Source organism: Cynoglossus semilaevis, chromosome 9 (assembly GCF_000523025.1).
Source record: "Cynoglossus semilaevis isolate Cse_v1.0 chromosome 9, Cse_v1.0, whole genome shotgun sequence".
Lineage (NCBI taxonomy): Eukaryota > Metazoa > Chordata > Actinopteri > Pleuronectiformes > Cynoglossidae > Cynoglossus > Cynoglossus semilaevis.
The window spans coordinates 79,999-93,666 of record NC_024315.1 but is presented as its reverse complement, the minus strand read 5'-3'; the positions used below and the strand labels follow the sequence as shown (position 1 = coordinate 93,666).

General features: G+C 40.3%; 1 protein-coding gene across 1 annotated transcript in view; it reads left to right on the top strand.

Annotated features, from left to right (window-relative positions):
* LOC103383176 (zinc finger and BTB domain-containing protein 45-like) overlaps nt 1–4,940 on the top strand; it is a gene marked incomplete at its 5' end in the record, with an annotated part of 10,059 nt that extends 5,119 nt beyond the window's left edge. Inside the window, 3 exons of the mRNA XM_025058417.1 lie at nt 2,407–2,547; nt 3,332–3,611; nt 4,326–4,940. Coding sequence (XP_024914185.1) covers nt 2,407–2,547; nt 3,332–3,611; nt 4,326–4,744 — 840 coding nt within the window. The remainder of the gene's footprint in view (nt 1–2,406; nt 2,548–3,331; nt 3,612–4,325) is intronic.
* Between the last annotated feature and the right edge of the window lie 8,728 nt (nt 4,941–13,668).

Sequence of the window (13,668 nt, the reverse complement as noted above, 5' to 3'; positions counted from 1 at the left end):
GTCCGCCCCCTCCCACTCACATAAATCCTGCAGATTCCCTGGTGATGGCATGTGAAACACTTCTGGCAGAGTGCCTGCTGGAGGACTGTGTGCCAGAGCGACGGTACAGTCGTCTGAGGATGAACACTAGTTTTACCTGTCTTCAGTTCCTCCGCACCAACTCCTTCGTGATAATAAAGACGCTCACGTCGTCTACTCGCGGGCCGTTTCGCTCCCCTCAGATCAGCCGTTACTGAACTTTTTTCCGCAGCGCCCTCGTTTTGCCAAATGGAACTCATGTCGTCGACGAAACTGCTGTTCTCTCGTTAACCGTGGAAATTAAAAAGACAAATCGGTCCAATTTCACAACTGTGAGACAAGTGAAGATATGAATGCAGTTCAGCCTCGCCCGTAGGGGGCGCCTGACCCCCACTTTGGGAACAACAACTTTAAATAGTGGCGCCTGGTCAGAGAAGATCTTAGTTTATCCGTTAGAAAATGTAAGATTTTGGTGTGACTTCTGATTTTCCATGGACTCGATTTGACTCTAGGAAATTGGAAATTTCAAGGTTATCGTGACTCGTAACAGTTTTGTTAAATTTAATTTGTCTTTTCAGTTTGTTTTTAGGTACTTTTTGCGTTCACACCTTGTTTTGTTAAATTTAATTTGTCTTTTCAGGGTTGTTTTAGCTACTTTTTGTGTTCACACCTTACGACTTTTCTGGCAATACTTTCAAGCAGAAATCGCAAAAAAACAACTTTCACATGTTTTGCCTTATGATCAGGCACAGAGGCATTTTTTTTTTTTTTTTTAATTTTTTCTTTTTTTTTTCTTAACTGTCTGCTTTCAATAATCATTGCTGCCTACGGTGAAAAAAGAAATTCAATTTTTGAAGGGCATGGCACATACTGTAGAGGTTCACCTAGGCCACATGTGTCAAACTTAAGGCCCGGGGGCCAAATGTGGCTCGCTAAGTCATATTATATGGCTGATTTTTTTTATTTTTTTTTTATTTTTATTATAATAATAATACGTTACGGAGTTGTTACATCTTTACAGTTTTCCATTTACAACCGGCCCTAGAAAATGAGTTTGGCGCCCCCTTTTTCTACATGTATGTTTTGAACGTAAACAACTTTTTTTTTTTTTAATCATTCATTCTGATACCCAGTTAACAGAACACATCAGAGATAAGTCTGATTACGGTATGTGATGTATGTGTGAAATGTGTCGAGCTGAGCCAGACATTTTCTCACATTTGAGACGCTTTCATCTCTCCGCTGAAGCAGCTCCACCCTCGTTGTTATGTCTCCTTACGTTACCTCCCCCTCTGTACAGTAGATTGTTTTGTAGATCAGCGGCAGCTCCGACAGAAATGCAGCTTGACTGGTCAGACCATAACGCACAAATGTATCTTCCCAACGTCTGCATGTGTACATTCAGGGGGGAGAAAAGGGGGAGGAAGAGGAGGAGGGGGGGGGTTGCAAAAGCAAATAATAGGCAATGAGGTCTGTGCTTAGCTGCACATGATCAGAGACAGAAAGTGCAGTTAGAGCCTATGTGTCTTTTACATACGTGCAGATTGTGTGTCGCTGAACACATGCCACAAGTCTTTAGAACGTACGGACAAATGGAATTTTCACCTATGGAGGTGAGTGTCTGCGCTCATCTGGTTACACGCCGTGTAAATGTTTGGCTAACACTCGAAGAGAGGAGTCGTTTCCTTTTCTAGGACGTATAGCGTTATTGTCTGCACTTTTAAACTGTTAACCCTGACTCATCATCGTGAACCAACATTTGACAAAAGACACGCAGGCACCGGAAACATGGCTGCGTGTGTGACATCGCAGTTTGGCTGCACAGCCAAAAAGGACACAGGTTTCTAGGAGCACGTTCACGGCGTTTTTATCTGGAATGACTGGAAACTGGAGTTTGTTAGTTGAAGTTTTAGTTGAGGAAATGTTTAAATAATTTTACTAATTTGTACCTTTAAGCTATTATTTCTGTGACTGACGTGAAGCTGTCAGACACGGTCGCTGCAGATCGCTGTTCTCACCAGCTAAAAAAAAAAAAACAGAATTTCTCTCGGCTTCGGCACGGGACATCGTTGTCTAGTAAACAAACTTTGTTTTCCATTCAGGAAAGTTTTTTTTTTTTATTTTTAGCATACCGAACGTGGTTAGCACGCTTGCCTTACAAGCCACCAGAGTCCTGGGTTCGATTCCCAGAGGAACCACCAGTTACTAACACTGTAAATTTATCCATTGCTGGGACTCCATTATTTTACTTGTTGTTGAAACCAGAGTTGTTCCATGACACGTGGTTTTTGTTACTCCAGGATCTTCAATGATTTGTGTGTGTACATGTGTGTTTGTGTGTGTGTACATGTGTGTTTGTGTGTGTGTGTCTTTGTTTGTGTGTGGCAGGATTTCTACGATGAGCAGGGAGTGTTTTCTGAGAGTTTCTGGCCCCAGAGTGAGCCTCCCCGCACCATGGCCTTCAACCCCAGAGGACGGGTCAACAAGCCTCTGACTCCACCCCCCACCACCCAGTCCATCAACAACCAGGTCGGTGCTCTCTCTCTCTCTCTCTCTCTCTCTCTCTGTGTGTCTGATGTCATCAACTGAAGTTCTATTTAAATCTGACTGTTTTACCCCTAAAATGACATGTACAAACAGTTCATGGAGAAAGGTGGTGGTCAGTAAACCATATGTGTCAAACTCAAGGCCCGGGGGCCAAATGCGGCCCGCCAAGCCGTTTTGTGTGGCCCGAGAGGTTTCTTAACCTATGAAATTAAACATTTTTTTTTTATTACACAGCAATGAACAATATTTGTAGCTTGAATAAATAATAATCAATTGCAGAGACATGTATTAGTCTGTGATGGAGTAGTTACATCTATACCAGTGGTCCCCGTGACCTATTATTTTAAAATATTGCACGATTTTCTAAAGTAAATGGATATGACTGGATTTTTTTTAAATTTTTTTTTGAATGAAGTAAATTAGTAAAAATTGCCAAATCACCTATGGACTAGTACTGGTCCGCAGACCGGGGGTTGGGGACCCCTCCCCGCTGTAAGATGCACTTTTCTGCCAAAACCAACATCACTTTAATTGGACCCATATCACTAGGTAACAGTATGTGGCCCACACGATTGGTTCAGTACATAATTACGCCGACCTTTTACAAGTTGTTAAATTAGTAGTCGATTATTGACAGTGATCACTTGTTGCCTCCCCAATGAGATTGTCTTTTTAAATATGTGTCATACAACCTAAAAAAATAAAAAAAATAAAATGGAAATTTAAAAAAAAAAAAAAAACATGTCTCCTCCTTCTTCCTCCTCAGCTTCTGTTCCAGTATCCGGTCAGCCAATCACAGCAAGCCCCATTTTATGTAGGTGGCCACATGGGTGCAATCGACAGCATGGCACCAACCGAACATGGCACCCCTCAGCCGGCGCCGCCCCCGGCACCGATGACCCCGGCCCCGCCTCCCTCCTCATCCTCATGCTCGGCGGGCCCCTCCCCTTCCTCCCAGGGATCGGAAACCTCGTTCGACTGCACGCACTGTGGCAAATCTCTACGTTCAAGGAAGAACTACAGCAAGCACATGTTCATCCACTCTGGTAAGAGCCGCCGCCTTCTCCTCCTGCTGTGGTTGTTGTCGGAGCTCCGATAGTCAACGATACGACGTTTGGTGACGTCTTAGAGTAGAGTAGAAAAAACGAATCTGATCCAGTGAGATTTAAAGGTGGATTTATAATCACGTGACCTACAGCACACAGATGAGTAGACACTAATATCCCTATAATCCAGTGGGTCTCAGTTATTTTTTTTGTCATGCGCCCCCTTGAGGACAGAAATGTTTTCCCTTTGACCCACACCCTCACGGATTGAAATACTATTGAGAACCTGATAACGTGTATATTTGTATCTGTACAAACCACTGTATGAGTTGCTGCCACCTAGTGACTGGAGGCTTGTTATCATTCCAGCATTACAGCCCCTGCCCCCCTCCCGTCCCCCCCCCATCTGCAGTATTTGGGGAGGGCAACATATATAATAAATGGAACTAATTATCAGACTCCAAAATTAAATCCCAGGAAGTCAGTCTGAAGTTCTAGTAATCCACCAGGGGGGGGCGACTTCACTAGTTATGAAATGTACTTTGTTTGACTGAGATACTTGAATCATTGGACCTCAGACTGTCCTGGGCTCCTATTGGATGACACTAGCTGGTTCATCATGTATCCTGTTGACTTTAGAGCGAATCAGAACACAGGGCTACGTGTTTAAAATAGCCACATGTTCGTGTACTTCTTTTGCGTGACCCCTTACAGGTCAGAAACCTCATCAGTGCTCCATCTGCTGGCGCTCCTTCTCCCTGCGCGACTACCTCCTCAAACACATGGTGGTGCACACCGGCGTCAGGGCCTTCCAGTGCTCCATGTGCGGCAAGCGCTTCACCCAGAAAAGCTCCCTCAACGTGCACATGCGCACCCACCGTGCCGAGCGCACATTCCAGTGCAACGTGTGCCACCGGGCCTTCACCCACCGCACCTTGCTGGAGCGCCACGCCCTACAGCACGCCCACCACAACCCCCAGGCCGACGGCCAAGGCCAGGGGCGTGGAGCCGACATGACCTCACCGACCAAGCACAGTCCTCCGGCTCTCGGAGGGCCCTCAGGTATGGCGGGCGCCGCTGGTATGGTTGGCGGCATGGCCAACATGTCCAATCATGGAGCGACCTCCACTTAGAGAACAGAGAGGAAGAGGTTAGAGCGAGATACGGGGGAGGATGGGGGAGGTCGGAGAACCCATCAGCCTTGTTGATCTTTTGCTCTGGTGGGAACAGCACTTACGTAGAGGTTCCGTTGTTTTAGCTCGACACCATCTTCAGTCAGGGTTCCTACACACGGCTGGACGGCCTTCTGATCTTTGAGAGAAAAAAAAATATATATGTACATTTATAGATTGCACAACAATTCTGTAGAAATATTAGGGGGGTAAAAAAAAAAAATTTAAACGTTTTTGTGACAATGATTCAAAGGTCGTAGAGCAACAAACACGCACCTTCATCAATTAGGGGGGTTAGATGTTTTTTTTTTGTTTTTTTTTTTTAACGTGCTTTTGTGGCCAGGAGTTGTTTTAAAGAAAATTTAAAAAATGGCAAATGTGTAGGAACCCTGTTTTAAAGACAACAGAGTCACCAAAGAGGTTAGGAAAACAAGAGTGGGAGGGGTCGGGGTGGGGGGGTACCCGGATGCAATTTGGGCAAAAAAAAAAAAAGGGGGGGGGGCAAAGGGTGGGCTGGTTGAGAAAGGGTTGGATTCACCCTCCATTCATTTAATTCATGTTGAGTCTATAAGTGCTTAGAGTAGACCACATGACCAATCAGGTGTCAGTACGGCAGTTTGAAGCTGATTAATCTATGAAACTGTAGTTGTTGTTGTTGTTGTGGTTGTGGTTGTGGCGTCGAACAGATGACTTTCTCCGTCGGGTCTGCTAAGCTTAGAGCTCTCCGTGCTCACCTGACGTCACGTCAACCTTTATTAGCGCGTTTAGCTTAGTTCTAGATTGTTCTCTCCGCTGCCTTTCAACTGTGGTAAAACCATTGTCCTTCTCTTCATTGGTGCTTGACGTAACCCGTGTCTAAAACTCTTAAGACAAAACTTTTTTCTCACGCAGTAACGTCGGTGGTCTCAGATGACCAACGCAGTTTTACCAAACTTTTTTTTTTTTTTTTTTGACGGAATCGGTCCAGTTTCCTCAGAATGAACTCAGCGGCTCAGAGCGCCTCAGCGAGGCCCGGACCTTGTTGACTATGTAGTGAGAAAAAAAAAAAAGAATAGAATAGAAGTGGAAAGGTCAAAAATGTATCACCTCAGAGGTTCCTGACAGTGTAATGATCCGAGCAGGTTCCTCATTCCTGCACTGAAAAATGCAACTTTACTTCCTCCTGGTACTCTTTCACTACCTCCATTTTCACATGTTTAAGTGTCTTATGAGTTGTAACAGGACCTCATATGGTTGTGAGTGCGTGTGGCATTTCAGACGATGGCGACATACAGTACATCAGACCATTACAGAAGGAGTAAAGCGTTAACGATGTTTTTCTTAAAGAGACGACCGCTCCGTGCGACGTCGTCTCTTCATTAAGGCAGGGCGACCAATAATACCTCATCCTCCGGCCTGGTTACGCCACGACCAAGCCGGGGGAGAAACTGGATTTTTGTGGATACGAGACCTAAGTTGGTAACCAATATAGGTGTGACCCGTGGACCATACAGTATAAAAGTACAGTTTTATGTTTTACTCCAGCCGCAAAACAATTTCCTAACCTCGAATGTTGAGCGTATGTTTAGCACCATTCTAGAAAAAAGAAAAAAATTCACGGTCAACCACACAGTGTCGACTCTGCTTTATGGTCCAGTTTTCCGCTAAATCGGATCATAGTTTTACAGTCGTCGTGGTTGATGGGAAAGAGACTTCAAACTGAAGACTGAGATCATGAACCTATTTTAATATGTTCACACTGCAGGCAAGAGAGGTTCAAATCTGATTTTTTTTTTTTTTGCCAACATTTGACAAATCGAACAGCACAAATACGATTTTCTTTTATTTTGCCTTTGGCAACTTTGATGTAGTAAGTAGTAAAAAATCAGATACTTTTCCAATATATTTTTTTATCAAAGCACTAACAGTCTGCAACATTTAACGCAGCTTTGAGGTAATTGAAGTCAGACAGACATAATGGACAAATCTAACATGCAGACACAGTTGAAGTAGCTAGTCAGTAGCTGTGTGCGAAAATAACGATACACTGAAATATCGCAGTATTTTGTTTTAAGATATCGTACCAGTCAAATATTCATGCTGTTGGTTCATTTTATCATATGAATTTTAACAGCATTCTGTCTTTACTGCTACGACAGTTTTCCTACAATTAAATTGTAAAAAAAAAAATCTTAATATATCGCCGTCCCTAAAGCATCGCAATATATCGTATCATCGCCACCGTATCGCGAGATTCAGACACAGCCCTACTAGTCTGTAGATGATCGTCACATGATCGCCCCCGCACCCCGCCAGACCCCTGGTGACTGACACTTATCGGACACCAGTTTTTACACAATGACGTGTAGCATCTTTATTTACGACTTTTGCTCCAGGATCGCAGACTGTTTTAAACTGCAGTGGAAAAAACAAACAAAAATAAATCTGATCACAGCAAAAAAAAAAAAAATTGGATTTGAACAACAACAGACCTGTAGTCTGAACATAGACAGAGTTTATAGTCGATGGTTGCGGCGGCCATGTTCCTCTACTCTAATATCTGTGTTTGTTATATATCCATTGGTACAGATTAGGATGTTTGACTCCAGTGGGAAGCAGGTATTTGAGGGGGGGGGGTTATTTTCTCTCATTGTGTGTCTTTACGTGAAGCTTCCTTTCTATAAAGAGAGCAACTTGTACAGTTGGTATTCTGCACAAAACATATGAGATTTCACTCTTAAAGAAGGAAGAGGAGTTAAGCATTTATTTTAGCCAGAAAACGAGCTCTTCATGAATTAAGTGAACTGAATGTGAATGGAGCCCAGAAGCTATTCAGGGTGACAAAAAAAAAAAAAAAAAAAAAAAACGGGTGTCGACAAATGATTGGATGAAAAAATGTAAAGTAGCCCGAGCGGGGCTGCAACGGAGAAAAAAATTAGGGAGAGGGAGAGGAGGAGGAGGAGGAGGAGGAGGATGAAGGAGGAAGAGGAGGAGGAGGCGGCGGCAGTGTGACGCACAGCAGCGTGAATGAAATTCACCATCATCCATCAGACAGCTTTGTAACATTTACACAGGCGCCACCGGTCGGCCCCAGGATCATATACCTCGAAGCAGGAAGAGTCCCCGATGGCTCGGAGGAACACTATTTTCTCATGTGAAATATTTGGGAAACATTTCAGCATGTTTTACACACTCAGCCACACACACACACCTACAATTACCTCGGTGGTCCAAAGACAGGCATCGTGCTTAAACGTCATCTCTAAAGCTACATCAGACGAAGAAACAGCGCAAAACGAAATGCTAGCGTACGTCCATTTACTTTTTAAATACTTACTAAAGTTCTTCTCTGTAAAGTTCCTGTACATCGCTATAACGCTCAGATTGTTATTTGTTGCTCATGTGAAACTTTGATGCAGAAATACAGAACTTAAAAAAAAAAATAAAAAAAAAATAAAACTTTTTAAAGTGAAAGAGCCATTAACAGAATGTTGAAAAACTAAGACAAATCAGTGACTTTTATCAGGATTTTTATTGAGTGTTTGGTTTTGTGTTTGTCTCTCGGGGCTCTGGTTAATAATAAATGGGTAAATGTTTCTTGGATTTAAAAACAAAACAAAACAAAAAAATTCAAAAAAAATATATAAGCTTTTCTTGCAGCATTGTATTGAATAAACAAGAACTTTTTACTGTTTTAGTAAAACTAAATTAATCATGAAGATGTACAATCACCCCAACAGGTTTTGACCAAGTCAAACTCGTGATAATGAAAAAATTATCACTTTAATATTTATTACGATTTGATCTCTATGCACAATTGAGTTTGCAATTCATGTGACCTAGACCTAGATGATGATGATGTTGTCCCTAAAAGATTTTTGGCCTAAGATTGTTTTTACTTGTTTGATTTTTTTTTTTAAATTATTTTTTTTCACACCTGAAAGGTGATCTTCTTAAAAAGAGCCGACGTTTTGCGTTTTTTGCTCATTTTATTAAATGTTTGTGAGTCAAAGCTTTTGCTCGTTTACTTCAGGTTTGTGAGCGACTTTAGATTGAGCTGTGGCTAAGCCCCGCCCCCTCCCAAAAAAAAACAAAAACAAAAATCAGACTTGCAGTTGGACATTCTGAGCTCAGACTTTTTGTTCCTGGTGTGGTTTCTGGCCTTTTATAAAAAGGTCTCCACGACGCAGAAGTCGTTGTCCTTCCATGTCCGTCAATGTTTAACATAAAGAAAAACTTTATTAAAAGTTGGAAAAACTCCATTATTCCCACAATCTCCAAATGGATCCTTACTTCCTGTTTGTATCTATAAAGAAAATAAATACATAACATACGGCGTCCTCTAAACGATTTGTACAAAACAAATGGATCCTTACTTCCTGTTTGTATGTATCAAGAAAATAAATACATAACATATGGCGTCCTCTAAATGATTTGTACAAAAATGCCATTTTTGTACAAAAAAATTTTTTTTTCAATTTAAATGCCATTTAACGACGTACAAAATACTTTTTATTTTATTATTATTTAATTCTTTTTTAACTTTTGCCCAGCCCTACGATTTTGCACATTTTTATGTGTAGGACTGTGTTCACGGTCGCACGCCTGGATGACGTGCAAGGTGAACGGACGAATGTAGCAATTTTCTTTTTTTTAACCTTCAATCAATTAGCCGACCAATCAGGAGCTGCGCTTCAGGAACATAATGTCACATTGTATTTTTCTGACTCAGAAATTTTCCCATGGTATTGATTTGAGAATTTCGCTGGCTTTTCTGAGGTGAAATTTCAACCCATGTCACTTGACTCATAAAAATATGACCATGTACTCACCGTGTACTGGAAAGAAGAAAGAAAAAGAAAAAATTCTGGTGCTAACCATTTTGTAGCATTGAGTCAGGGACAAAATACGCTTTAAAAAGTAGCCTCACGTGTGAAGTATAACTTCTCGCCGTTTTAAGTGCCAAGCACGTACTCTGTCAGTATTGTAAGATTTGAAGTACTTTGAATCGGCTTAGAACATCGACTGGTATTTATAGACACTGAGGTCGATGTTCTACTAATGTATTTTCATTTGTGTTTTTGTTGGTACGTAGTACTGACCAATAAAAAAATAAAAAGTGTCTTGTTGAGGTTTAAATACTCCATCAGATACTGGTATCGGTATCACCTGTTCCAACCAATTTAGATCATATTAGAAATGCATTTGTTCTGCCGACTCTAAGATCCCAACGGTACCAGGATGTAAACAGAAAAACAGGTTTTACTGAACAATTAGCCACACGCACCTGCAGTTCTACAACGTTCATTTCCCAAACGGAACTCCTTCACAAAGATGCTTTGTCTCAACTGCAAAAAAAAAAAACAAAAAACAAAAAAGGCTGGGCTTAGCCACAGGTCAGTGGACATGATCTCACAAACCCAAACTCCAGAATGGAGTGAGCCCAAAAAAAAAAAGAAGAAAAAACTAAAGAAAGAAAAATCACTTTAAAGAAGATTTGTTTTCATGTAAATGAGTGAATCCAGCAACGACGTAGATCCAAATCCTTTCGTCCTGGACGTCACTATAAATCCCGACATTAAATGTCCCATTGAAAATGTGGTAAAAAAAAAACAAAAAAGAAAACTGCTTATTTACACACACACAGCAGGTCTGGCGGCGTGCCTTCGTTTGGCCTCTGAACGACACAACCTAATCTGCAGTTTGTTTCTCCGGTGTTGGTCGTGAGAAGAGAAACGTGGCTGAAACTCACTCAACTCACTGTCTCATATAAGCTATACGTAAAGTTTGACCGCCAAACCTTGTGGTGCTTTTTTTCGTGGAGATATATATTTACCTCATTTGCCAGTTGCCGACGCGGCGGCCGGCCCTGTGTTGGAGTAAATAAGCAGTGACCAAACTGTTTCTGAGGTTTGATCGACCCTCAGCAGTGGAAGTGGTTCTGGTGCGTTTTGTCTGAGGCGGACCCTTGTACAGTACTGTAATATGTTTGCTATGAAGCCATGTCAGCGCATTGTAACCTACTGTGTTTTATGCCTTTCTCTGTTTCTGTTGAATTTCTGTCTGTTTTACTGAAGGGGGGGGTTGTTTTATTTTTGTTTTTGTTTGTTTTTTTCTACATTAATATTTCTTTAACATACGTTAAATGTCAGAAGAAGAAAAAAGAAAAAAGCAGTCATTTTGTAATTTAAGAAAAAAAAAGAATAATTTGTCATCATATTAAAAAAAAATGCATCTTTTATGTATAAAAAGACTAAAGGCATGATTTTAACTTTTTTCTCAGAATTTAGATGTCGTACTCGATGAAATAATTGAATTTTGAAAATGAGTGATTTCAAAGGTTTCTTTCTCCAAATAAAATGCTTCTCTGGCATTAAGTCGTTTGTTGTTGTTGTTGTTGTTGTTTAAACCAGAGCCAAAGGTCAAACGTATATAAAAATATATATTTATAATTAAATATATTTTTATACATAGAGAAATATGTGTATTTTTATATATATACATTTATACATGTATATATATATATATACATTTGTCCTATAGATCATATATAATATATATTTGTGTAAAATATATAATTGCATGTTATATATGTCGTCAGGATTGTTTAGTTTTTAATTAACTGTTTTATATATTTTTATTTTTGTTTGAGTAAATCAAATGATTGAAAGAATCAACAGTGAGGCAGAAAAATACAGCAAAAAGTACTAAAAAGTACAGCAGCTTGTAAATTAAAAAAAAAAATCAAAATATATTAAATACAAAAGTCGATGTTTGTGTTTCATTTTCCAAAAACTTTTGAGACATTCTGGGCAATAATTGTAGTTTGGAACATAATGTTCTTTTTGTGTTGAAATGTCACACGGTGTTGATTTTGTTCCTGGGGAAAAGTTCTAAATGTCAATGATCTAACTTTAACTCATCGACTCATCGAGCTCCGATCACAGTCGACTAAAACAACAGCTTTTCAAACGTCTTGTCGGCTTTTGTGATTTCAGAGTTGATGACACGCATTCGGGCCAATTTATCTTTGTTCTTCAAAGTCTCTTTCTAATGTGAGGAGAAGAAAAAAAAAAACAAAACAAAAAAACTCCATTCCTCACTTTGATTGAATGTTTTCTCTGTTCCTGCAGCGACACTGTAGTTTCTTTGTCCGTATTCATCCGCGGACACAAAAGTCTTCCTCTTATCTCTGCCATTTCTCAAACGCTCCGAACAGATTCATCAGGAAGACATAAATATAAAAGCAGTATTTTCTCCGAGGCCCATTGATAATCTTTTTTTTTTTTTTTACACCCAGTCCTTTGAAGGCCGGGGCTGGTCGTGGCTGAACTCTGGCCAGAAGGCATCTGTTACTCAACAACATCTGTTCCTGTTACTCTCTTTCTCCCAGCATGCCGAGGGACACGCAGCCTCTCCCAAGGGTGGCCCTTTTGTGTGCACCATTGTCAATTCCATCATTGTCTGTTGCTGAAGTCTGTTGCCATAATGGCACGGGGTTATAAACCCCAGCAGAGGCCAGAGTTCTACCCGGTGGATGATTTACAGTTGTTTGTGTGGAAAAAACACAGTTTGTGGGGCAGTTAAGACAGAAACCCCAGTCTGAGGGCAACGGTAACGTGTGAATTCACAAACGCAGGTGAGTCACTTTAGCTTCTAGAAAAACATTCCAGCTGCTGCGATTTGTCTATGCTGGGGAACAGGATGGAACTTGTAGGCTACATTTTAGCTAGCGCAGGCTAACTTTTTCATAGATTTCTCTGTTTGAAAATATTCTGATGTAACTTAATGCTACGGTGATTTTGTGTTTTGTGTTCGGCTACATTTTGCTAGCACTAGTATCTGTGTTTTGCCAACTTCTTGGTTACAGTGTTTGTCTCACGTTTCTAACTTCTTGGTATTAGCCAACATTCGCTATGCTAGGCTATGTGTTCACAGCTACAGTTAGCTTATTTTTTTAATATATCCTGCTATTCCCACCCTATTGACAACATATTTTGAGGATGTATGATTTACTGAATATAAATGTTGCACCATGTGGCTGTGAAACATTGACAACTCTGAGGAGATTTGTTCAAAATTTATAAAACTAAACTGTGAGATTATGCACTGAGGATTTAAAGGGAAAATACATTCAGTAGTTTCCAGGGTTTTTACTAGTGTTTTTGGACACACTACACTAGAAAAGAAGAAACAGGAAGCATTACAAAACAAAACAAACAAAAAAACCCCAAACACCTAAAGGCGATACGTGACCAGTAGGCGTTGCTCAACATTGATCTAAATTTTACTGCCATGAATTACCTGACTGGCTGTTTAGGGCTGGAAATAGGAGTGGTAAATCTAGCGTAGGGACATTGTCTTCTGTGAATAGGCTCCCTCTCCCGTCTCCAGGGAGACACTTTCAACTTCTGGCAGTAGCCAACAGTGTGGGCACAGAAAAGCCCACTATGTGGTCGCCAGGGGAAGACAACAGATGTTACTGATTGACTTTGCTCACAGACCCTTAAAGGAAAAAAAAGTTTTCACAGACGGGCAAAAAACAAATAGTTGACGCATTTAATATTTCACATTTAGCAATATTTATTTGGAAAAATAGTCTTGGCTAAATCCTTCATTCACGAGTAGTAAAAGAGACAGTAACATCATTTTTTACAGTACAATCCCTCTTAAATAACATTTTCTTTAAAAAAAAAAAAATACAAGTCCCATTGACCTGAAGTGCCTTTGCAAATATTAATTAAAAAAAGCAACTTAAATAATCATAACAAACAGCACAAATATACAATACAAAATAAAAATAACACAAAAATACTTAAATTAACTTAAATTAAATCATAATCTTAAATCATAACTTTTTTCTTACTTTTTTCTTTATTTTACAAAAAGTCAACCTGTATTTTAAA